Source organism: Falco punctatus (assembly GCF_963210335.1).
Source record: "Falco punctatus genome assembly, chromosome: 9".
NCBI classification, from domain to species: Eukaryota; Metazoa; Chordata; class Aves; order Falconiformes; family Falconidae; genus Falco; species Falco punctatus.
This window is the reverse complement of record NC_137589.1, coordinates 52,728,633-52,754,860: the sequence shown is the minus strand read 5'-3', so window position 1 is coordinate 52,754,860 and position 26,228 is coordinate 52,728,633. Positions and strand designations below refer to the sequence as shown.

Genomic DNA, 26,228 nt, shown 5'->3' with positions numbered 1-26,228 from the left:
ATGCCCCATATTTTGTTTGATTCCCTGCATCTTTTCAGATCCTCTCCCTTTTTCTCTCCACTAATGTATGAGCCTGTAGAAAGAAGTCCGTAATGCAGACAGTTGGTGTTATAAAAGAGATGTTGTATCTGCAAGTGCAGAATAAATTAAATTGATCTGAGTTGAAATTTATATCTTGGCTTGTGGAGTACAAGAGTTTGGACACTACAGTGGTTGTCATGGCCATGTCTCTGGTAATAAACATGCAGAGATGTGCAGAATTTTCAGACTCTGTGAAAGCATCAGCTCAGAAAGTTCAATGTTGTGCTCCTGGTGGGAAATACATACAGTTTCAGAAGAAGGGACAGCTCTATCTGTTCTTCCATAGTGAATGAAACTCCAGCCTGCCCCACTCCTCCCCACAAAAAACCCCAGCAAAATATGAGCCAGTCAAGAAAAATATGTGTATTCTTAAAAATTCTGATGTGTTTACTCTTACTTACTTTAATTTGGCATCTTTCCATACCATCGGGTTATTTCCAAGAGGACAAACAAGTCGTTACCTTAGTTTCTGCCCATCTTATAAATGAAGCAGTTAAGTGAAGGATAATAACCCACAAATTATGTCCATAAATACAAAACTCAACAGTTAGAGAAAATATATTTCTCATTGTGGCTGTAAAAACACGTTAAAATGAAATTGAGGGACATAAAATTATAGCTTAGGAATATAAGTTTAATTCACTTTTAATTTACATTTAAATGTTATTTATGGTCAGAAAATTACTTTAAAGATAATTTCATTTTCTCAGATATGATTCATTAGTTCATCCACAAGCCCAAGAACTCTCCTTTCAAAGCCAACAAATTAAAGAGATCCGCAGTGGTTGTGTCGCTTACCACCACCATCTGACAAGCCTTATTAAAGCTTTTGAGGAACTGCTTCAAGCCAGTGATGTAGATTATTATGTTGCTGAAGGCTTCCGTGAACAACTGAATCAAACGGTACTATTGTTTGAGAAACTAGAAAGGAAATCCCTGTATGGTAAGTAGCAGTATTTTGTGCTTATTGTCTAAGATATATTAATGTTCTCAAAATTTGAAGGTTTTGTTGTTGGTTGGTGGTTTTTTTCCTTTTTAGTGAAAAGGAAACCTTAATTCCTCTTAGTTGCTTTTAAATGATTTATAGGGAAGACTGTCTTGGAAGGTAAAATTTTAGTGCCCCAGCAAGACTGGATTTTACTTTTGTAGTTGTCCTCTGTATTGACACCTTCTGTTTTGAGTTGTTTGTCTTAGCACATGCATATTTTAACTGTTCAAAATATAGTGGTCATAGCTTAGTTACAAGTTGGTTTCAGGAAACAGCCCAGCTGACTTTGTTGTGCCTGAGCACCAGGTATCTCCATTGAAGGGTTCTCATGGGCATGGTTCACAGTTGGTTTTTAACACAATATATGTTTATACTAAAATAAAAAGTTACAGGTTCCTGAAGCTTGTCCCCCTAAAGCGCAGTTGCTTGCAGGACAGGTAAATGCAGTGCAGAGATCTGCTCTGTGCTTTTAGAGTAAAAGAAGAAATTATATAATAGTCCATCTAATCAATTTTCTATGGCCAGAGCCTTTAAAGGAGCTGCAAGGAATCCTGCATTGGACTATTGGAAGATAATACCATGGTGATTTGCACATTATTGATATTCCTGTAGAAATAACACGTGTTAAATTGTATGCAGGTGTAAAATCCTCTGTCACTGGATACACCAAGAAAAAGAGCCAGAGACTTTAGGAGAAACCCACACAAGTGGTGCACATAGAAAATTAAAACAGGGGGGAGAAAGGTAAAATCTATTTGGTTAGAAGGCAGATAATTCCTTTCAGAATTTTGAGTAGCTCATGAATTTAAGAGGCTGTGGTATTGCAAATCAGTGTGTGTTTGAGGGTTTCTTTAGGGCATAATAGTAGAACAAGAGCCTCCTGAGCAGGGAACTCGAAGTTGGCCAGAGAATTGTTGTCCTGGTGGTAGAGAAAGCCAAGTGCTGAATGGAGTGTATACCCAGGGAAAAACATTGTAATGTGTATGGTAAGCGAAGCCCTTTAATTATCAGTGAGGTAATAACTGCCATATTGTCTGAAAAAATGGGAACTTACAGACCTGAAAATGCTCTTGTCCTTGGTTTATCCCAGTTTCCCTACCTATTGTTTGGCAAGTCATTACGTAGGAAAGGCAAAGCCTTAAACATCTAGAAGTGGGACCGTATCAGGAGATGTATTACTCTGATCTTTTCTAATTATTTTCCTGAGAGACCTGTATCTTGCTGCCACGTAGTCTAGCTGGTTAAGAAGAGCTCACTCTCTTTCATAGTAGCTAAAATGCAACCATGTTTTGTAAAATGAGCATCAAAATCGACAGTTGTCACCTGAAGGCAGTGTATATCAGGCGTATGGCCTTCAGTCCATAGTCTGAAGAAAGTTAGTAGCAAAACGATGGGAAAGGGATGCTGAGTGAAATTCAGCAAGAAAGAGCTTTTCCTGTTGTTGCAAGTGTTGCTCTTTCTGACCCAAACAACTATCAATACTTCCACAGATGTCAGCTGCAAAACTGCCGTCTTCAGCAAAAACGCTTGAGGTGGCCTCAGATAGGGACCCTGACCCTCACGTCTTCCTGAAATTGGCTCTAAGTGATCACTTTGTTCAGAAACATTCCGGACCCAGCCATACAGTGATCTGTATTCTGCCTTTCATTAAAGATAGTGGCAGCATGTTGCAGTTTCGATTGCTCATATAAAGGAATTGTATATGAGAAAAAGGTATTACGGCTAGTGTGTCATAGCAGTGTAATAAAGGATTGAGTGTATTCAATGATTTCAGTGGCTACAGAGATTCCTTGCATTACAAATGAGAAGACTGTGTAGTGAATAAACATTAAATGCCTTTAAACCAACAGATGGTATCCTATATACTATGAAAAGTCACTGACAACAGAGACAATTCAATATATCTAACACAATGGTGTTGCACTGAATCACACATTAAAATAAAATGATGTTTGTAGGGTTATAAAGAACATCCAGTGTACTAAGAATTGACTGTAAAGAAGCATAAACAACCGTCTGTCTCTGCATTTCCATCCTGACCTTCAGTTCATTCCCCTGAAATTTCAGCTGTGCAACTCTTGCCTGCCACTTTTGCTTAATTGCACAAGAATTTTAAAATATGGTGAGCCAAGGTGACACCATGGAACTCTTTATTTCCTTATTCAAATTAGTGCCTGAGTCCAGGTCTCTTGCACTGAATTGTGCTTGTGCTCACACGCTATACCACTGAGAATATTGCAGGCAGTATCTTGTGTATGCCCCTTTATTAAGGATAACTGGTTAGCCTGACTCTGCGTGGACAAAATCCAAGTGCGATGGAATTGTTTTTATATAATTTTTATTGAAGAAGTAATGGCATGTACCTCTAATCCTTTTGCCATATAACACAGTAGTTTACATCTGTATGCTAACTAAAACACCAAAGCTGTAAAATCCGGCATCTGTGGTACCTAGTAATTTTTTTTGCACTCAGAGAAAGCTATTGCTTTGTTCCTGGGCTATAAATAGTTTTACTCATGTACAGCATTTGACACTAACACACAGTGTGTTGAGTATCTGTTGACTTCTCTAATTTCTCTTTGATTTACCATTCTGTATTTAAATAGTTTAAGATGGAGGGGGAAAATGTATAATTCTCAATGTCTGCTTTTAATCGGTTATTTCTGCTTTGCAGGAGAATCGATAGGTACGGAAGTTACCATACTTAATGAATTAGCTCAAAGGTAAGAGTGCGATTGCATGTTTATCAAACGTAGGGTTGTTTGATAAGGATGCTCCATGTTTTGTAGCACAACTTCCACCATTTTGCTTTTTGGGAGGGCTTTGCTTATGTTGCCTGTTTCATTAATACCCATTTTGTTAATAAAATATTCACAGAAAACAAATGAAGGGTTTTTTCCCCGCTTCTCCTCAAACAGCTGAGATACTGAGAGGCAGCGTGATGCTGCCCGGATTGTGCCTTTCATGAACAAATAAAACATGTGCCATAATACACTGTTGTGTAATGTTCAGATATTATCCTAATTGCAGCTGCTAGGGGGGATAGTCAGCTGCCTTTCTGCTTCCGTGACCTTGGGGGCTGGCTCGGCATCACTGGAGTACAGTGCTGTTGGAGTTCATTCTCAAAACACCCTTATGCTGAAGGTGAAGAGAGCAGGTGTTGTTATGCTGCATGTGTTGGTTTTATGCCAGCCTGGGATTCTTCTGCGCTACAGAAATGCTCAGCTGCCTGTTCGCGGCAGCCTGAGGTCCCCTTAACGCGGAGGTGACTGCCTGGCGCTGGAACACCACACTAGGCTGGGGCCCATTGATCATTCCTGCTGACTTCAGTGAGGTCTGCATTTCAGTCGTGATATATACCTCTGATGTGTAGTCGTTTGTCATGTTCTGTCGCATAAATTCCCTCGCTTTGCCTGTGACCTGTAAATTTGACACCATGCTCTCTGTTCATGCTTCCAAAGTGATACAATAATTTTTATATTTCAAAATGTTTTGTTTGGCACAAAAGGGATAATGAGAAGAACACCACAATGTACCAGCAACTGAAGGATGACTCACCTGTACCATCTGCTCTTCATAGCTTGTCTGACTTTGATTTGTCAGAAAAGTCATCTCTTGGATCACCTGAGCACAGGCATGACCTAGAGGGACAGCATGGCACACTGGCGCTTCTGCCAAACAAGTTTCCCCCAGGTAATTTTTTTTCCCACTGAAGATTCGCTAGATATTGGGAAAATGTGATAAATAAGACACAAGGGAACTAATTAAGAAATAATGAAGAATGTTTGTCTGCTTCAGCTTTCCAGTATCTTGCATAATCATTGCAATTTCAGTAATAAGCCGTACAGAGATGACAACGATTTGAGCTACCTCCTGTTTGAAACAAAATTAACTATGATATTTTGTGTCTTTGTTGTTTTAGACTATCATCTTTTACAGTACTCCAGACAGTCTTTAAATAGATAAGTTATAAGGAGAAAACAGACAATTGTCAAGAGATTATTACATTGAAAAAGAGAGATTTTCTAATTTTATAAAAGCCAGTGTTGTGTTTTCTTGAGAATTGTAAGTGCTGCATAATTAATAAGTGGTGTCATGTTTGACCTGGATAGTTTCGCTAAGCACAAGTGATGCTTGCGGTACTTTGTTATAGGCAGTGATGAAAATTTAATAGCTGAGATAGCACGTACTGTTCAGGAGAAAAATATTGCAGAGTAAACCAGGAGTGTATGACATGGATAAACTGACAAATAAGATAGTGACAGTTAGAACAGATAAGTTCCTGAGCAAAGCTGAAACTTACAGCCAATGGAAGAAAAATTGTAGAATGGCAAAGCAAGAAGGAAAAGGTACGGTAATGAAACTTGATAGAACAGATTTATTTATTATGGCGCGCATTGTGTAAGTCAAAGTCAAATTTATATCTGAGGTGCTTTGGTAAGCTTCATATTGTTATAAGGAAAAATGTATACTATTGGTGCGTCGAGCCTGAGTGTGGAGCTGCATTGCAGAACTTTGGATTCATTTCCCGGTATGGGGAATGTTTTGACTAGATAAAATTGTTATCTACTACAGTTTGTAGGAAGAAGAAATGTAAAGAGCATTAAAACTGGATCATTGTTTTAAGGAAAAATGTAGAGTTGGAGTTTTCACTAAATGCACGGTTTGCAGATTATATGGAAGAGAGACTGTTGGGGGATCAGCTATTTAATGTCTGCCATTTTGAGCAGCTTTGTATTATTTTTTAGTATTAGCAGGCATTAGATTTGACAGGAGTACATATTCTTTAAATAACAAGTGGTCTCTTGGTTTATTTAGAGTTATTAATGGAGCATCTGCAAGAAATTAGAATTCTGAGACAACATTTAGAATACTCCATAAAAACTAATGAGAGACTGAGGAAGCAGCTTGAGAGACAAGTAACAGACAAGGAACTAGATCAAGGTAAGAATCTATTTCATGAAAAATTAAATCCACCTTTCATGCTTAAAGCCTGAGGGATCAAATGCTGCTGGAAATGTTTTGTATGCTTTTTTGAATAACCCCCACCCCTTTACAGTTGGAAAATGATGTGCCTTTCTCTGAGTAGTGCTGCATCTTGAGCTCCAGCAGCAGCCATGGCTTTTCCATGCTGCCTGTAGAGTGGCATAAATACAGACCGAATGTGCCTCTGCCCTGAGTCCATGGCTTGGAGCGTGTCCAGTACCGATGCACAAATCTTTTATGGGCTACAGGTACATCACATGGCCTCAAACCTACAGTTGCACATATTGCTAAAAGAACAGGACTATCAGGTAGTTTTACAACATTGGATGATGCCATGGTTGAATTTCCTACAGAGAACTGAAACACCCTTCTAGTTCTATTATCAGCAAACAGCCTGCTTTTTTTTTTTTTTTTTTTCTTCTTCTTTTTTTCTTCCCCCTTCTGCCTTTGGGATATCATTATTGTTGTAATGGTCTTGGATTTTAGGATGTCATCTTCTTTGAATTCTTTGCCAAGTCCAGCCAGGGGCAGCTGCAGGAGACAAAGCCCATTTTATCAACTTCATTTCACTGGGCCTAGGCCCAGTATGAATATAGGAGGTGCTTTGCTCTAAATGACATTGCTGCTATTGATCCAAAGTAGGGATTTTGTGGAATTAGCTTTCCTGTGCCTACTCTGTGTATACCTAGGGTGGTCAGTACAGCACCACGGCTAACTGGATTGTTAGAGACGCCCTCTCTGGAATTTTGTGACTGCTTTAAAGCCAGCTTCTGTTTGCACACAGGGACAAAACATCTGTAAGGCAGAGCCTAGGCCATGGTGTTCAGCTTGTCATTTCAGTCGATTGGTGTGACAAATGTGTTCTGGACAAAATGACATTGTAAGTTTTTAATGAGAAATACCTGACAGAAACTGATGGAAATTTTAACATAGAGGTGGTTTTCATTCCAAACTCTAATATAAAGCAGTGGATGAAAAATACTAAAAATAGGTATGCAAATTCAGAGTCACTGCGCTCTGCCTCTAGTGTTCAGCATCTTTGAAAGCCAAGCTCTGTGGTAGGTTTAAGACTTGTCAGAAGAAGGTAGCCAGGCTTTCACTGAGGGTGCTTTTGTAGCACCTGTTCAAGCACACCATACCAGGCATACTTTCCTACACTTTGTTCTTGCTCTCCTTCCCACATTTCCCCCCATAGGACAGTTGATTAATATACAATATTACTCAGACTGGAAGCAGGCAATAAATACATACATGCTTTCCTTTTACTCAGTTTCACTAATATTGACATTGGATTCATTATGTTTTACATCATCCCCATGATCCATTTCTGTTGTTTAAATGGAGACTACCTGCAAATGGCAGCTTGCTTTCAGGAATAATTTACAGTGATGGAAAGGTGTATAAAAAGCATCCATTTCATTCATGAAGTATTTACGCTGCTGGAAAGGCATGCTGTTCTTGTGAAATAACCACACTGAAACGCTTCCAACTCTTTTACAGCTTCATAAAGATTCTGGCAAGGGCATCCATTAATGCAGTGAAAGTATATTTTCTTTATAAACTGTCTTATGCCTTCCATCTGTCTTCTTGTTGTCTTAGCACATCTAGCAATGCATGGAGGAGAAATTTGGAAAAGAAAGGAAAAAAGCAGCTACCTGTTAGAACAGCTTCTTTTTGTTACTGTGTTCTCTCAGTGCTTCCTGTTTCCCCGTCGTGTTAATCAGATATGCATATTCTCTCTTCTAGTAACGATACTACTTTTTTTCCTGATAGATGGGCTTTTTTTGATTTGCAGTATAAAAAGAAGTTCTCAAGTGAAGCTGAAGCGGATTTTAGCTTTGGGACGTAATAATTTGAAACAACTTTTTTACTTTCAACTTACTATCCTTAGTTTGTTTTCCTTTAAAAAACAAAACCAAGTAGTAACATACTTAATTGTTGATGAGAGCCTGTTAAATCCATCTGATATTGTGTTGGCTGTTCAACCGAAGTTAATGCGTAGAATTATTCTTGTCTGATAAATATTTTATGGAAGTAGATACACGCTTATGCCCACTGTTTTTGCCATGCTATTTTTAATATTCAGATTCTCTGAGTATTTAAATGCCTTTGGGCTTCTAGTATTCTATAAATGACTCAAGTGCTGGTAATGACTACGTCGTTACTAGAGAGCTGAGGTTTGCAGTGCAAGTAGAACTAAAATAATTTCTTCAATCATTTCAAATGTTAGGCTTCAAAATAAAATCACGGGTTTAATTTTGAGTTTCCTAGGTTTCAAATGTTATTAACAGCAGTTAACATTAAAAGTGGGTTTGGCTGGCTTTTTTTAACCCATAAGTAACTAGCTACTCAGACTTATCTTCAGCATTGGTATGCTTTTATTTTGCTTTACCTGGGAATGAATATTTCCCTCCTCTTGGGTGTGATTTTCAATAGTGCCTGTCTTTCAGCCAGCGTTTCCTTTGAAACCTTCAAGGTACACTTCCTTAGCACTCCCTCTTTCAGCACAAAACATAATGGAAACTCAAGTGTATCGCAATTGTAGGCCCTGATGCTCCACTTTACTCTAGTTAGATGGACCTTTGCATGTGTGGAGAGCGTAATTGATGTCAGCAGGGCTCTGCACAGAAGTAGTAGTCTCAGTAGTGGGTCAAATTGCAGGATTGTGGCCTTATTACCACTGGCTCTCCATTATCCCTTATTATGTAAGATAACTAATAGTTATATTCTAAAGCCTTTCAGTAGAACTGTGATAGCATAACTTTCAAATAGGATGAAGCTGGGTGATGGGCAATAAATTAAATTAGAATCAAGATGAGACCATCAAGCCTTGCCACTTCAAGTTGAATAGCTTTGTTAAAATCTGAAAGGAAAAAGGCTTTTGAGTTCACATAGCTGCCTCAACTCTTTAACATATAGATAGTAAAATGCCATTAGTGCCAGGCTTCTAGAGCCTTTGAGTCTTTCAGTAACGACAAGAGGTGCATATCATGGCACACTACATCCCAGTTAGGTAGTGGGTAAAAGCTTCAGTTGGGATTACAATAAAATGAGATTGCTCAGGGGAAGTGCAGCACATCAAGTTGAATTGAACTGCCAGAGCTGAAAGGTATCCTCCTCATACATTCCACTAATTTTTTTGCCAGCTAGTTATTTCTCTATTAAGCAAATAGTTGACACTCATGTAGTTACCTCAAGTTGTACAGCATAGGAGATACTGGGATAACCAATCAACTGAAAAATACTTCTAATAGTAATGTTAATTCCGGTGGGTCCTGAATTGTTTTACTGACTATAAGCAGGTTCTAAAGGGCGATAGCAATTACTTGACTTGCATTTCAGAGGCAGCCACCCTGAGAGTGGAATGTGGCACTTTTCAGACCGTACTGTAACATTACACATCGCTGTGGGAGGAATAGCATAAATACAGTACATTATGAGGATTACCTAGGCTGGAATTTGACTGACTGGGTACAGGGTTTAACACCTATATTCATACAACTAGCACAATAAAAATCCTCACGGTAGGATTCATCACCCTTAAATTTCTAAATGTTAGACCTCTAAATCTGTGCCAGTTGCCCAGAGCTTCTCATGGAGGCACAGGAGAGAAGTACGTCTCTTCAGAGGACAGGGCATCTCATCTGCAGGGAGGTGTGTAGAGGGTACGTCGGATGAGTCGCTCTCTGGAGGTGCCTGGTTGATCAACACTGGCTCAGTTACCTAAGTTTTAGATACCTGAATTTAAGAGGGATGAATCTTCATCCCTGTGATCCCAAATGGGTTCTCAGTTTGTAATCAGAGCCAAAGACAGTGACTCCAGCCTTATGCTCTAGGCTGGCGTGGCAGCAAATCTGTTCGCTATAGACTGTTTACGTTCCTACATTGACCACCGTGGATTAGCTGGTAGAATGTAGTGGTCCTCTGCAGTGCTGTCACTAAATACAACAGAGTATGCACAGGGAAAGACAGAAATATATGGTAAACCTTCCTACAGTTTGCATTATTTTCAAAGAATAGCAATGTCACAAAATACTCCTGTTGGTATTGGCTGATAGGTAAAGACTGCCCGGGCTAATTTTGCAATTTTGGTAATAGTCGCCCAGCAATGAGAGGTACTTGTGATTCAGGGCTTTGCATTACTTGGCATTAACCTGAACTGCCTTATATTCTGTAGGGATAACCTTCAAAACATATAGGGGAGAAATATCTTTCAGAACATGTTTTTCCTGCTATTTTTTAAATTGTTCTTGTCTGGAAAGTTTAATCTTTAATGACCTAGAGATGACTCATAAATCATCTTTTATGTATATATTTATAGGTTCTGCAAACATTTTTATCCATGGCTCAGAGCAGCATAATTCCCTGACTTCTGAAATACATTTCCTGAGGAAGCAAAATCAAGTTCTGAATGCAATGCTAGCAAAAGGATCAAGAGGTAAAAATGTGAAACTGTGCTTTACAGGAGTGTGCTGCAATTTGTTCCAGATCGGAAAACAATAAAATATTAACAGTCCACTCATTAAACTGACTTAACCATTCTTCCCACCACTGAAATTCCGTGCTCAACTATAAGCATTCAAACTGGGGTTAACTATGATAAAGAAGTAGCAGTAGTGCTCTTTCTTTCTGTTTATTTGTAGCATTTTCCATTTGATACTCACTTTCATTTCTCCATTCTTCTTTTTGCACACCTTTCTTTTTATACATTCTTTTTCCTCTTCCCCCTGTGCCTTTTATTACTATTTCTCTTCCTCCTTTTTCTCCATGCTTCCATTCTGAAGCCCTTTAAAAGAGAAAGAGAGAGAGAGAGAAAGCCATAGAATAGCATTATTGCTGAAAATGAAGCCATTCGGTACGGAAGAGTTGCAAAGGGAAGCAAACTACTTACACTTAGGTTCCGAAGGCTGCTACAGAGGCTTGACTGGACAGGCCAAGTCACCCTTCTGGAAGCACTTTAGAAGAGAACAGAACTGAGGGATTCCATTTGGAAGTATTTGTAATCTCAGATTAATTTTAAACTTCTCTCATTTTCAGACCTGTGAACAGAGACGATTAAAGTCTTCCCTCTTCTTTCCCCCCAAGAAAACCAGCAACTTGCCAACTAGGTTCTTAAAAGCAGCTTAAGCCACAATTAGGTTGTAGGTCTCCATATTTTCAGACTCTTTGTGTAAAAGAACTGGTGCTTCTACCAGAGTCAGGTATTCTCTCATCTGTTCTGGTGCATCTTGGTGCTTGTCAGTTTGTTCAGGTTCTACTATTTTAATTAATATATCCCTGCTTTTGTTTGTTTCCACGGTTGATGATATGATCTGATAATGCCAGGGTTTCTTTTTTATCAGAACCATGATGAACAGGGTATTGTCTCCCTTGCGTTTTAAAATAATGTTGGTATCTCTGGAGTTTGTGAGCTTCTTTTCCTTTTATTCCTGGATGCACTAGAGAAAGAAAAGGCTCCTAGGTACCTCCTGCATGTTTTGGTCTTAGGTGCTTTCTGTCTCTAGTCTTAGCTTAGCCCTTCAGTAGTGAAAGGCTGGTGATGCACATTTCTAAGAGCACGTGGACATTGCCATTTTCATATGCTTTCAACAAGACTATTGAAGATGAGGGAGTGATTTTCTAACTGTTGGGAGATGAAACGATTCCTCCCTGCTGTTTCTTTGCTAAGATTGCCACCTTCTTTTCCAGTGCTAAACACAGGTCACAAAAAACTCGGGGTCCCGATAAGCCTCTGTGATTGCAGCTCTCAAAATGCTCAGTTGCCTCTATCAGCAATTCTTGTTAGAGAACCAGTTTGGGGAAGTAGCTTGTGCCAAGGAAAGGAGGACTGATATGATACATTGGGTGGATGAATAGGGCTGGGAAGGAGAGGACAGGGGGATTTCTGTGAGGCAAAGACGAACATGGATGCAACATGCCCTAGAACAATCCTGCCAAGTTCTTTTCTTCTTAAAGAGAAATCAAATCCATTATTTTATGAGGATTGGCAAAGTCAGTGTGCCTGCTTTGGGATTGTGCTGCCACTAGTTGTTGATTACTATCCTTCCGACCAAATTCCAAGAGGTGTTGGGGCATTTGGCACATAAGGCTGTACACAGGTTTTTGTTGAGCCTTTGTGAGTCCTGGGAGTTAAATGTTGCACATTACAGTAAATGCATCTAGCAAAATTAATTAGAAAATTGAAATACTGTAATCCTAAAACTCACAAGAGCAGCTGTTATTTTCTGACAGTCTCTGAAAAAGCTGGTTTTGTTAAAAAGCGTACCTTTAGTAGATCATGGGCATTGCCGATACCTTGTGTCTCTTCTTGTTTCAGATAAACAAAAGGAAAATGAAAAGTTAAGAGAATCTCTTTCTAAAAAGAATGCAATCATTGAGCATCTTCATGAGGATTATGAATGCATCAAGAAAGAAAATGAAAGGTTGCAAAAACAAATTGGCCAAAAGGAAGATGAAATCAGATATCTGACATGTCAAATTTACAGCAGTCGTAATGAATTAAACAGGTATTGATTCTGTCCACATTTAGATGTTCATTTAGAGAAGAAATTGTCAATGTGACAAGCACGTGTTTAGCCGTAGCAATTAACATTAATGAGGTGCATAGATAGATTCAAAATGCAAGAGAAGAATTATGGAGGAAAGGAGAATGGATTTTAGATTTTGAAACAAAATACAGTAATTTAACATTTAACTTAGCTGTTTTATTCGGACTTAACAGGCTACAAACAGAAATTAATGTAAAGGAACATCAGGTCTCTGAGAATGAGAAGTTACTGCAGTCACTCCGAACTGAGATCAAGGTTTATGAAAAGCTGGAAGAAGCAAGAAGGAAGAGGACAGGTATAAGTGCACAATTGTTTCTACACCCTTAGCCCTTGAAACCCTTCTCTCTGAATATGATCTCGTCAAGGGACAGTAGGGCTAGGTTGCTGTTTGTTTCTACTTGTGTCTACTATGCAAAGCAGAGTTGACAACTTGATGATCAAATGCTGCTTTTTACTTAGCAGTGTAACTGCGAAGTTGAGATGTGTGATATGTTCTGACTAGTCACACTCAAGTTCCCTTTATCTTTTCAGCTAAGCTAAAAACAAATATTGGAGATTCGGTGGCTCAGGCTGGATAAGCTTTGTGGGGATCTTAGATATTTACTTGTCATCTAAATACATGCTGCTGCATCCTCACAGGTGGTGCTTACTTAGGTAGCTTGTGCTGTCTCTTGTCTGAGTACGAGGGTAGTGTCTTCTCCCTAGGGCTGGGGAGAAGTGCTGGCACTGCTTTCTGAATGAGACATTTAATAATTTCCTTTCTGCATTTCTGTCGCTAAAGGTGAGGAGTAGGAATGAGACAGAAGAATTATTCCTACCCCTTTTAAGGAAGCTATACCACCACATAGCTGTTGGTGTGGTTGGGCAAAAGAGTGGAATGCTGTTCATTGCTGCAAACCCATTACAGGATCCAGCAAATTTCCCACGGGAAGTTCTTGTAAAAGTTGATTTTTTTTTCTTCCTGCTACTTTAAGTAATATGCCCTACCATCACTGTATTTCATGCCTAGCTGCAGCAGAAGAGTCCTGTTGGCATAAGGTTTAAGCCAAAGTTGGCTCAGGGATGGAAGTAAGTCTCCTTGCAGAACTGGTAATGTAATGAGAGAGCAGCAGCACCCTCCTCGTGCAGTTGAGCCCCTTCCTGCTCTGGAGAACAGTTTGATTTCAGCTTGAAGGAATAAATGGGATTGTTTGTGTACTGACCTTCTTTTATAAGAAGACGAACACAGCTCTTGGTTTTTTCAGGTTCAGATTTGTTCCTCTGGTTGCCAGGTGATCTCTATTTTCTTTTTTTTCTGTGTATAAAATTAACTCCCAGTTCTACTCCATCCCTCCTCCGCACTCCGAGATTACCCATGCCTTTTTCTTTCCCCAGACTGTGCATTAATGCACTTCGAATTTTGTAAATCCTATTCATTCTCCTTTTATTGTATTTTTTTGCTTTTGGCATGAGACTTATTAGCTTTTATGGACAAAGTGAAAAATAATTTTCGACTCTTTAAGAGGGCAGAAGCAATTAAGACATGCTTTTTTTGTCAAACCATTATCTTAATGCTGTTTGTAGTTAATTCTTAATATTGAGGATAACACTGGCTATAATTTACTTGCTCAGCATTCTGGTAATGGCTAATATTATTTTAATTGCTAAAGATGTTGTGTTTCTTTTGAAATTGTCTCAGATCCCAGATGTGATGCATCAGACGAATTCCGAAAAGATCAGAATAATCCACTTGACTTACATGAACTATTGACTGAAATACAGAGTTTGCGAGTGCAGCTTGAAAGAAGCATAGAGACAAACAAGTCTTTGCATGAAAAATTAGAGGAACAGCTTTCAAAAGAAAAGACAGAGGAAGTGGGATCAGTGCCAGCTGTAAATATCAACTGTCTTTTCAAACAAGAATCTCAGCATCATGCAGGACTGAATGGTACTGTGCCATACGTGCTTTTGTTATGCTGCAGAACCTGTGCCTTGTTCTTTACAGATGCTCTTAAAGCCTTATACAACATCAGCTGTATGTTTGGGAGCTGCCTTTCAGATCCCTTTCCTGTTAGAGCTATTAGTGCATGGGGAGGCGGAATGCACACTGCACTGTCATGTAGCCTCCAGCTGCCACTCCCTTCGCATGCAGGAAAAGCATCTGCAGACGGTCCCTGGGGTGGAAGGGTACCTACATTAAATTGCCATAGGTTCTCTTTTTAATACAGAGCTATATAGCATTTGCTAAGCGTGAGTACGTTTTACTCGAATGATCAATAAGTGCACTAAATGGTCTTTGTATAAATTAGTTGTCCCCTTTTTGCCCTTGAAGAATATTTTACCTTTATTTCAATCACCGTTAAGTGATGCTGTTTTAGCAAATCAAGGAGAACATAGTGTTTACACCCGGGGTTAGATTATTGTCCCAGTATAGATGTACATGGGATACAGAGGACACTGGAACGTCTTCCTTGCTGCTAAAGTACTCTGCATAGTGACAGCTTTCTGTACTTCCAGTATCAGGCCACTCTCTACTGCCTGTGCAGGTATGCATTGAGTTCTGGGAACCAGTAGTAACGGGGCTTTGTAGGTCCATATGCTTCACCTGAACATGCCTACCTCTGTCGTGCGCACCACACAGAGCAAGCAGCACCAGCCAGAGGATTAGTGTGAGAGCCTGTGAGACATAACAGGGGTTTTTACCACCGTATTTCTTTTGTGGGTCCATCATGTCCAATCGGAATCACACTTCAGATGCAATACATAATGAGCGTAGCTCTGCGCTACTCTGTACAAGTAAGAAAGATGCTGAATGTAGCAAATAACTTTTACAGGTTGGTACTGTTCTCTGTGCACTTTATACTTCAACACTAAATGGCAGTTGTGTGCTCCTTAGGGCCAGTCATGATCGAGTGAGTGTGGAACAGCTCTTGTGGGGAAGCTGTGCCACCAGTATCCCCAAATTGCATTTATTCCTGGTTAGTTTCTAGATAGAATCCTGGATGTTACTTTTGACCTGCATCAGGTAGTGTAGGTAGGAGCTGGAGAAGCTCGTTCTTTCTTCTAAGAAAATGGTGAGTAGAGTTATAATAGCCTGGCATGATACGGACCAGAAAAACTCCTTGGAATGTCAACAGCTGAATTTATTACCTTTTGAGATGTATTGTGATTAGTCTTTAATCATAGGTATGTAGGGACTTTGGAAGGTCTGAAGAGGGGGAGTATAAATAAGATCTTTAGCGTGGTGTATGGCTGTGGAGAGCATCATACGTTCTGTGGAGTTAACGGGAAGCCTATGTTTGTTAAATAAAATGTCTTCATTGGAAGTATTGTAGACTTCCTGACTATGACTTATTTTTGAAGATACCTGAAGCTCTGGGTAGATGCTAAAAAGATAAATGTAGGTAAATACTGGAAGATACATGGTGTGGTACTAGAAAATTAGCTGTGTTTCCCTGCTTCCACAGTCCAAGTGCAGCATCAGCAAGAAAAAGCAACAGAAGTAGAGCTAGGAAGTTTTTTTAATGCCTGTTGCCTTCTAATGATTTACTCTTCCTTGTCCCGTCTTAATATATACAGAAAATCTTTGCAAATGCCCTGCTGCCAGCAGAAACATTTGTGAGCTGCAGAAGCATGGACATTGCATTTCGCTGCTGAAAACAGGTACATCCCAAAGTATCTTAAACGTGCATGTTATCAGTGTCCCAGACTTGCTACTTAAGAGAAGTCTAGTGTCAATTAGTACTACATATAAAGATTAAAAAAAAACAAACTATTTTTCTGTCCCAGGTACGCACTTGGCCTCTAAAGACGATTTGGACAGCACTTCACACTGCAGTAGCACTTCATCTTCCAGTACAGCATGTACCCCTCGCCTTGTGCCTGGACATCGCATGTGGGCAGACAAAAATGGGCGCCACGTTCTGGGCTTGATTGAAGATTATAATGCCCTACGGAAACAGATTGCAGAAGGGCAACAAGTTGTAGCAGAAATGGAGGTTTCTTTACACGAGGTCACTGGTACGAAACTGCAGGAGCCTGGAATAAAGGTAAATAGTGAAAGCTGTTAAAGGATGGTGAATTTTACCTAGAGGTGCAAAACGTATGGGTTGCAAAAGCACAGAACTAGGTTAATGGTGCAGCAGGCACCATTAACCGAATAACTCTGCCAGGACATCTCAGCCTTGACAGTCCGAGTCTCATCTAGATGCAGGCACCTATTTGTGATTCTGGGTTAATGAGGCTACGGATAAACTAGTTAATTCTGGTCCTTTAATAAGCAATCGTACTTATACTTGCAACTTGAAATGAGGTGAAACTACTTGCTTTTACTGTGGAAGTTGGTGGTTGTTATACTGGAAATGATAGAAAAGATAAACAAAAACAACAACAAAAAGAACCCAGATAAAACTCTCAAATGCTTTAGGAAGGGCTTAAACCAGGGGTATGTATCAGTAGCCTAAGGATAAAAATAATTAAGGAGATTTTCCTGTAATGAAGGTTTGGAATAAACCCAGGAAATATGAGACAAATGAAAGAAACCTGATACACAGCTGATGAAGTTCTCACTTGGTCGTATTCAGCCCTTTAGTAACATCAGGTTAGAACTGTACATTAATGATTGATGTATGCTAATGAGGGTTATTTCATACTAGGAAAGCTTTTTTATGTTTTTCCACTTCCTGGTAGTAGTTGAACACTTTAGCTATATCAGTAGCCAGTTTAGAAACTTAAATATCTCATTAATGATCAAATACTGTCTTCTAAGACATAGTGCTTCATCTTTTCTGCTTCATGTGTGACACAGTGATACCAAGTCATGGTACTGTTGCTATAGTCTTAATAATTAAACCAATAAAATGTTTGCCTTGTATTGAATAGTGTCAGTCCTTTTCCTCTAGAATCAGGAGAACAACTAGTGTTTCCTTATGGTAATTTTTTCTTATTTAATATTGATGATTTCTGGATACAGTTAATGATAGCATCCTTGGGGTGGATTGAGTAAGACAAATCTGTCTACCAGCTCCAACAAAAGGGAAGGAACCATATATATGTGTCCGTGGCAGCTTGTAAGGAAGTAAAAAAAAACTTAAATCACAACAGGAAAGCCATGGATCAAGCATTTAAAACAACATACTAGTGGTAAAAATAATGAAACACTGGAATCAAGGGTGCTTAGAAATGCTGTTACTGGAGGCGCTTTTAGGAACAGATTATGTAAATGTAAAAATTACATTTAATGCTTTCCTGCCTTGGAGTGGGAAAGTAAACTGGGTGACTAATGAAGGTCCTTTTCACCTCTATGATTTTATGATAATATAAATGATGTAAAAAACATGTTCACTGCTCTTCAAAAACCAGAAGTTCTTAACTACTAAGTAAATTCACGCTACTTATGTTTCTAGTTATAATTAGTAAAGCTATTGAAGATGCAGTCTTCAACAATTCTGAAATTCTTTTTGTGGTATCACATGTGTGCTCACACAGTAAAATGATGTCTGAATGACACTTAAGACTCTCTGAAGTATCATATATTTTCAAATGACCTAGTTAAGATACTGATAATGACTGAAAAAGTAATCTCTCTGTAAGTTTTTAACTTGTTTTGTTGGTGTAAAGATAAAAGCAGTAAGTTTCAAAATTTGCAGTTTCCTATCAAGCTTTACATCACTGAAGTTTCAGACTACTTAGCAAATGGGATATTTTATGTGACAGGAGGATTCTGGTTAGATAACAATGCTGAATAAGTATTCAAATGATGCGCTGCATGGGGCAGGAGCTGTGAATGCTTTTCTTTCATTACCCTTCCCTGTTCTGTATCGCCATTGCTTTGGTAATTCATTTGCTCCCCTTGCATTCTTTGCCTCCTTTATTTCACATTTATGCAATTTCTTCAATTTGGTTTTCTCATCTGTCAGCAGAGGAAAACATTTTATGTGTGTCCTGATAGTTATTTTAGCATTAAATGGAACAGTTTAAAGGGTCTGCTAAGGAAGAAACATCTATATTGCTTCAATTGATGTCTGTAATCATTTGACTTTCAAATAACATGACACAAAATGCAAATGGAGAACGAAGAGAGTTGCCAGCTATTACCATGTGGCATAGCAAATCTAGTAAATATAATCTATTATTAATCATGGTTATTGATTAGGATAAATCCCCTCCCTCCCTGAAATTCTCACATAATGCATAATTCAGCAGTCTTTGTAAACTAACAAATTAGCTTCTGTGGCGCACACAATAGCTGTGTACATCATCTTAAATATGAAATCATACCAGCTGGATTTAAGCCATTAATTAAGATTATATTTTCGTAATGTTTTAAGCGTAAAAAATAACATGTCTCTAATCCTGTGGTACAGGTACTGGACCAGGCATCGCTGCATAGCTTTTCTGCAAATGTTCACACGGTACAGCAGATTTTAGAGGAGGCTGCACGTTTACTGAAACTTCTCTGGAGGGTTTCCCTTCCACTGAAAGCTGTACACGGTACTGCTCATGGCACTCAGGTACTATTATGTTTCATTTTGGGGTTTTTGGGTTTGTTTTTTTGGCCTTTTCTGAACTGCTGTAATGTATCGAGGAAGATGCACCAGTTAGGAATGTGTCATTTGGGAAAATCTTCTGAAAATCATGGAGCCAGGATGCCCAGTCTCTGGACACATGGGTTTAGTAGGCTCTCATCACCGAAGGCTGAGGCTGAACGTGTGCTGGCTCTCTATCCTGATCGTATTGTATACCGAAGTGTTTATTTACAAAATACTTTATATTAAAGATGTAATCTGCAACCCTGTTACATGATAGTCAGGAAACCTAGGCAGGTGGCAAACGCTCCGTTTCAACAAGAAAAGGTTTGGACTCCCTGTTACAGAACCAAATTCAATTTGATTATGTATATACTGGTAACAACAGAAACTTCAGCAACTTTGATGTAATCTGAGCTACATTTTTCTTTTACGTTTTTTGATGCCTAAGCTGTAAAATAGGATGCTTTTTAAAAAGTGTGACAAAACGCCAAGACAAGTTTTATAACATTTTAACTAAAAAGGATTGCACTATGCAAATGAATGAAAGTAAACTGAATGAGGAATGAATTATCCATACTGTCATAATACACCACTCAGTAATGAAAGTGTTTCAAACAATCTAAAGTGTTTTCACTGAGGTTTTTGTGTGTGTTTCTTAAGGGAAGCAGGATATTGCTAAAACCCTCTCCCAAACTTTAGGAAAGTAAACATTTAACATAAAATTTTCATAACATTTTTTAATGTTATTTTCTAGCATCCTTAAATGTGTAAAATCACAGAAGCAGTAAGAATGAACTGTGTCGTCTAATTTATTCACTGATGTTTCAGCTCCATATTTGGGATGTCTTGACAAATGTGTATACTTACATTTTTATCCTTATGTGTATAATCTATATACACAGCTATATGTTGGCCTGGATTGCAGTATCTGAACATATCTCACACCTCACCCCCCCGAGGGCTTTCAGTATGTGGGTGATGCATCTAATGCTTTATTGTCGCGCTGATCTAAACCTTCCTGATCTGGATCAGTCACTTCTGAAAATCAGACCTTAATGTGTGGGGGATCTGAGTTCCCGGGACTGCACCTAATTACAGCCTAACAGAATCAATTCTGGAGTTTCTTCTCTTCTTCTCCGACATTCTGAGATCTTCAGGATATTAGATTGCTTCTGATGTCTTAAATGCAGTATTTGAAAGGATGTCTCTTGAAGCTTGATTCTAAAAGATACTGAGCATTCACTGCCTTCTCTGCAGCCCCACAGGAGTTGTGAGTAATCAGTTCTTCTGAAGAGCTAAATGCCAGGGGCGAATTCCAGAAGATACTATTATTTAACAAGTGGCACAACAAGAGAAAAAATATGTACAAGCTTAAGTTTGCATGAGGATCCAGATCAGTGATACTATCAGACTATGTCAGTGCTACTCATAGTCCTGTTTTACAAGATACTAACCGTAACTTGGTTGGAATTGGTGTTGAAAACTGAACCTTAAATAATGATACTGCCAAATAATTTTGCAATAAAACTCTTTTGGTCATTGTACAATGCCTTTTAGCCCTCTTACAAAGGCAGCGTGGACCATTAATGGAACACTGGAGAAGGAAGCTGGAAGTTCTGAACCTGGCAGAAGGATACCTGCTGATCCCACAGCACTGGCCTGCCTTATATTTTCTGGTTGAGGGGAATGGAAGTTTAAAACCAAAAATAAGCACTGGTGTTAAGAATTTTCTCAGACTAGCATAAAAATTAATTGCACTAAAAGCCAGCTAAGCATTGTCTCTTGGCAGATGTCATGGAATCGTGTGTCATCAGGGATGTGAATATGGAAGGAGAGGCACTCAATGTTGTTTCACTTGAGTTGTTCATACTCTAAGGAAGCTTGAGGTGTCTTGTACAAAAGTATTTAGTAATTCACGGTGTACAAACCACTTATATAATACTTTAATATTTTTTCCTCTCAAATTAGGATGAAGGAATGAAAGCAGAAATACTTAGATTACGTAAGAAACTGTCTGAGCAGGAGAAGAAGTTACATAGCACAGTGAAACGCTTGCACTCCACAAACCAGCTGAAGGAAAACATGGAGAAAGTCATCATTGACCAGTGTAAGTGTATGCTTTATTATAGGTTCTTATTTTATTTTTGTTGTCTGTGCCGATCTCTAAAATTGGAGAAGAAACAAAATTAATATAGGTGCCCATTCTTCTGCAATTGCTCTGACTGGTGCTTCCCTGTGCCCTGTCAGTTGTTAGTGACAAAACAATTCATGAGGTTCTGACTGTACAGAACTGATGGCACCTCATTCAAATGGGAAGAAGTTGCCCAACTGCAAAAGACTGCATAGAGTATCATGAGAAGCAGTTTGTGATTTTACACAACCCACAGATAATGTGTCAGTCTATGCAGCTGCCACTAATTGCTGCTGATTTCTTGAGTTATTCCATTTCAGGTAATGCCATTCCCAAGTTGTACTATCCTACAGCAGTGCCAGACAGAGGCAAAGTTACTTTTGCTGTAGACCATTCCAGCCAAAGTTTTTGACATTGTCCTTGTCAAAATGGCGATTTTGCCTCAGTCTTGATAAATGTGGAATTAGGCTTTTAGAGTTTCTGAGGTGTCTGTCTGTTGCATGTGTCACACCAGATAGCTGAATGCTGGGAAAAGGCAACGCAGCAGCAAAGGAGATTTGTCAGTGTTCTACACCAGACTGAGAAGTGCAAGAGAACAGAAGGCTCAGAACGAGGGAAACAGAAGCTTACTATGAGTCATTTTGTAAAGAAAAATTAGGATGTGCTGTGAAATGATATTTTACCCTTAGCAGCTGTATCTAGAAAATATCTGGAAACAGGAAGACAAGTGGGATATGGACTGTTTTGTAGCTGTGTTAAGCCAGGTGTCTGAAGAGATGCATCTCTTCTGCTTTAGAGTTTAATCACTCATCAGAAGAGATTGGAATGGAGCTAACCTCTTTTCTACCTTCATGCTATGGTAATATGTGTATTGCAGGAGGAGGATTTAATTTTCTTCTTAAAAAAATAATTATCCTTCTCTTAGGAGGTGGGACTAAGTGACTCATTAGTCTGTGCTGGAATGGCACTTGTGGTATCAGTTATCTAGACTGTAAAATGTTACACATCATACGAAGTTATGAAAATGGCCACAATACTGTAAGTGACTCAAGTCATTTAAGTGCAGTGTAGAGGAATAAATGTTATTTTGCTCCATAGCCTGTAGCTTTTCTAAGGTACATGTCTCTTCTGCCTGCAGATTATTATTTTTTTTGTTTAAAGCATTTGTGGGCTGGGTTTTGGCCACTTCTTCCAGAATTTTTGTATTAACTGATGTACAAGTTACTTATATTAAATCCAAAACTATGTTTTGTTCAGGTTTTACAGTTAAATAGCTCAGTTTGGGGTTGTCATATAAGAATCAAAGCTATTCTGTTCTGTCTGTCCAAATTCTGTCCCTGGGGCAGATGTACTGGTTTAGTTTGGTCAGTTCCTGGTTCCAGTGACAGTGCAGACGTGCTGGGTAGTTTCAGTATCAACAGAGATTTTACCCTTATGGCCACACGTTACCCCTGCACACAGCCACTTCACCCGCCCATACGTTCAGAAAGAAATGGCACATCTCCCCCTTACTTTGCTTGCTCCTTTTCAGGGCATTAAGCCTCATCCAAACTAGGTCCTAATAGAACGAAGCCTGCATTTTCTGAGATCTCCTTAATGCAAAGTGCTGCCTGGCTAGCAGCAGCTTTGATGTTAGTGTCATAGCCTCTAAATTCTTTTCATGTACTGAATTTAATATTTTTGATTTAGAAAAATCTAGTTTGCCAGGTGAAATGAATTTACTAGCAGAGTTCTTTATGAGCAGAGAGCACTCTGCTACACAGAAAGACCGAGATACGATTTTCTGTAAGTTTCATTGATTATGGAGATTATGGATGTCAAGTTACCTTTGCCTTAAAGAGCAATTTCAGAAATGTTTCTAAATTGTGTCTGTACACAAATTCCTGACCAAGCATAAAACAAAACTGGTGGATCATCTGAAGCTGCTGGACTTTGTTAGGTTGTTTACAAGTAAGTTCTGTAAAATTTTGATATTTCTTCTTTTCTCCTTTTGCTAGTAAGAAAGCAAAGGCATCACAGCAGGTGACCTTGCCTGCTTTCATTCTCCAAACATCCTGTTAGCTGGCCACTCCACTGAGGATATGCAGGTTCCCTCTGTTATTTAGTTGAGCATTCCTAAATATAGTTGGAGGCAGAGACTGGAACATTCTTGCAGCTCAGAGTCTTCTGTGTGCTTTCTCTGGCAAGAGAACTCACTGCTTATAAACCTCATCTGAACCTCTGAACATGTAACAATGCAGTGCCAAATTGCAGTAATCTGCCAAGGGTATAATTATCTCATGACAGCTATACCCTTGGAGTTGTTGGGTTCTTATTATTGTAATGAAAAATCTTTATTATGGCTAAATTGTGTATTTTTGAGACTGGAATATTAAATTGGTACTTGTGAATGGTATTTTTCAGCAGATATGGAGCTGACATAGATTAGAGAATCACATATTTAACCTGACATTTCTAAATATCAGTTTTGTTTAGAAGCATCCCGTCCTCCTCACAGGTCTTGCGCTGTCCCCACAGAGGCAGACTAGCTGGATGAATAGAGAAAACTTGGAACCCTTCAGAGCGAGCCACTGGCATGATTTCCCCTACGCGTATATCGGTTGCTTTGTCCTTGAACTGCTGGAGGATTTGGCTGACTTCTTTTGCCATCTGTCCTCTTCCCAGCCCATCATCCCCCATAACCTCTCCACTGTGCAGTTTTTCTCCCCCTCCTGCTAACTGCTCCCCCCAGCACAAGTAGCCTGCCTAATAGATCAAATTATAGTTAGATCATGCACCATCTCCCCTTAAAAATTAACAGAAAGTCTTCCTTTGATGACTTAGGTGAAGGGAACCAGGTCATCAGTATCGCAGGGCACTGTTTGTATCGGTGATGTTAAATGCAGTGATGAGCTGTGCTTGTTTTCAGTAGCATTCTTGGTATGGTGGGAAAAACTTTAAAAACACTTCCCTGACGTTTAGATTTGAAAAGCAGACGGTGTGCTAGATGGAACATGGGCTGCGGGTAGGAAGTGGCATTCAGGGGGTGACACTGCTTGGGACCTGCCCTGTGGTCCTGAGTGTCCCCCCACTCCCTGTGCTGTCTGCTTGTCCAGCATCACCCCTTAACCTTCTGGTGGTGCAGCTGGAGGTTTGTACATCAGCCTGAGCTTCTGAACAGGGAGTAACCATTTCGCATTTTGGTGAGTAAGAAAGTTGAAGTGGTGGGGGGAGCTGTGTGAGATTGCCTGGTCTCTGCCCATCACACAGATGTGAGTTCATACATTTTTTAATATTTGGTCATAAGACTTGAATACAGGGAATATAGAAAGACTGTGCAGTATTGTTTGTAATCTCCTGTTTGTTTCCAGTGGTTTTAACTCATGATGTCTTGAAGAAGGCTAGAGGAAACCTGGAAGTAAGTAAAATTCTTGCTTGCTTTTAATTCTTTGGTATATACTCATTAGAAATATGCATTGCTGTGTCAGTAGTACTTTGCAGAATTAGTCTGATTTGCTTTAGATTTGCTACCTAATCAAGTCTGGGTGACAGCATTTTACTATGATAAACATTCTGCAATGTTTGATGTTTGAATTAGAGTTTTATGACTGACCACGTAAACAGCTAAACCCTCTCCTCTCTGATGCTTTCCCTAGATTAATATTCATGTCTGTCTTCTTCTTCCAGGAGTTTATTTTCAGCACATCACAATCCAATAACCTGTCTACTGAAAAAGTTCACAAAAGTCACCCTTATTTAAAGCCTGTGTATGTGTTAATAACTGGTGGTGCTTTTTAAAAAAAATATAGACCCAACAGGCAAAGCTTTTGCAAACAGCCTTTTGCTAATGCAGTGTATTAAATTAGTTTGAGTGTTCAAGTAATCACTGTTTGGATTTGATTTCTCCCAGAAGGTTCAGACTTCAGTCCCAGAAGGATGTAATGCACCTCTTGACTCCTAAATCCCATCCTTCTCACACACTCCCCTCTGAATGACATTTCTGAGCCCCTCCTTAAATTTCCCTCTAACCTTTTCCATGAATCTCTTCTCCCTTATCCTCATCAGCAGTGTCTTCTTGAACACTTCCCTGTGCAGCGGCTGTACTGTTGTCTCAGCCCTACCTGAGTTAGAAAGTGATGACATAAACCAGTCTTTCTGCTTACAGAAGTCTTACCGCTTTAATTTGAAGATCTGCTGAACACAGAAGCTCCTATTTGCAGCATTATGGCCCAGGGACAAATTGTGTGCATTTGAAGTACTGTAAAATAGTAATAATTATTGCTTTTCTAACCAGGTCCCACCAGCTGAGAATCAAAAATCACCTTTCTGTACCAGCAAAAAAAGGATTCTCTGAAGGAGAAGGTTCCACTTACAAAGACTGGTCCTGTGATTGTTGTTTGCTTCTTTATGCCTTACTATTTATTGATGTAAAAATGTTCAGCCCTTTTAATGGCATCAGCCTTTGACCAAAAAAAACCAGACAAAAAAAGACATCTTTTGGTAAATAACTTATTTAACATTTTCTGTAATGTAATGATGGTTTTTAATATTTATTACAGAAGCAAGGTACTGGAGGTACCAGTTGAAGAAAAGCCAGTTGTTTTTTTTAAAGTTGGCTAATTTGAAATTTTATATTTGTACTTGTTATGTTATAAAACTATTTGTTGTTATAGTCAAACAGGTCTTGAAAGCGTGATCCACCTTCCCACCTGTTTCTCTACCGCTAAAAGAATGTAGGTTAAAAAAAATACATTGTTGTCATTGTTTTGTAGCCATCTGAGAAACATTCAATATTTTAAAGCATTTTAAACATATCTGGAAGGTTCTTCTGGAAGCTGCCTAATGCTGAGCTTTCTTATTGCTCTGCTAAAAACTGAGATGATGCTATGTCTGAAAATGTTACTTAAAAAGCAGACAATTAAAATGAAAAATAATCACTAATGTGTTTGTGTTAGTTCGTTTAAACCACCAGACTTTGAGCTCATACTAAACAAAGAAGCCACCTC

General features: G+C 39.0%; 1 protein-coding gene across 5 annotated transcripts in view; it reads left to right on the top strand.

Moving 5' to 3' along the window:
* The window catches only part of CDK5RAP2 (CDK5 regulatory subunit associated protein 2), an 83,175-nt gene extending 57,016 nt beyond the window's left edge, over nucleotides 1-26,159 (top strand). For 4 of the 5 annotated variants that reach the window (XM_080401106.1, XM_080401104.1, XM_080401107.1 and 1 more), the window contains 14 exons: nucleotides 792-1,024; nucleotides 3,744-3,792; nucleotides 4,578-4,762; nucleotides 5,888-6,013; nucleotides 10,377-10,493; nucleotides 12,372-12,561; nucleotides 12,777-12,898; nucleotides 14,282-14,530; nucleotides 16,162-16,245; nucleotides 16,372-16,631; nucleotides 18,948-19,094; nucleotides 21,081-21,219; nucleotides 24,594-24,640; nucleotides 25,517-26,159. In XM_080401106.1, coding sequence (XP_080257232.1) covers nucleotides 792-1,024; nucleotides 3,744-3,792; nucleotides 4,578-4,762; nucleotides 5,888-6,013; nucleotides 10,377-10,493; nucleotides 12,372-12,561; nucleotides 12,777-12,898; nucleotides 14,282-14,530; nucleotides 16,162-16,245; nucleotides 16,372-16,631; nucleotides 18,948-19,094; nucleotides 21,081-21,219; nucleotides 24,594-24,640; nucleotides 25,517-25,576 — 2,008 coding nt within the window. In that variant the 3' untranslated portion in view covers nucleotides 25,577-26,159. The remainder of the gene's footprint in view (nucleotides 1-791; nucleotides 1,025-3,743; nucleotides 3,793-4,577; nucleotides 4,763-5,887; nucleotides 6,014-10,376; nucleotides 10,494-12,371; nucleotides 12,562-12,776; nucleotides 12,899-14,281; nucleotides 14,531-16,161; nucleotides 16,246-16,371; nucleotides 16,632-18,947; nucleotides 19,095-21,080; nucleotides 21,220-24,593; nucleotides 24,641-25,516) is intronic. The other variant, XM_080401105.1, reaches the window with a different exon arrangement.
* Nucleotides 26,160-26,228: the final 69 nt, after the last annotated feature.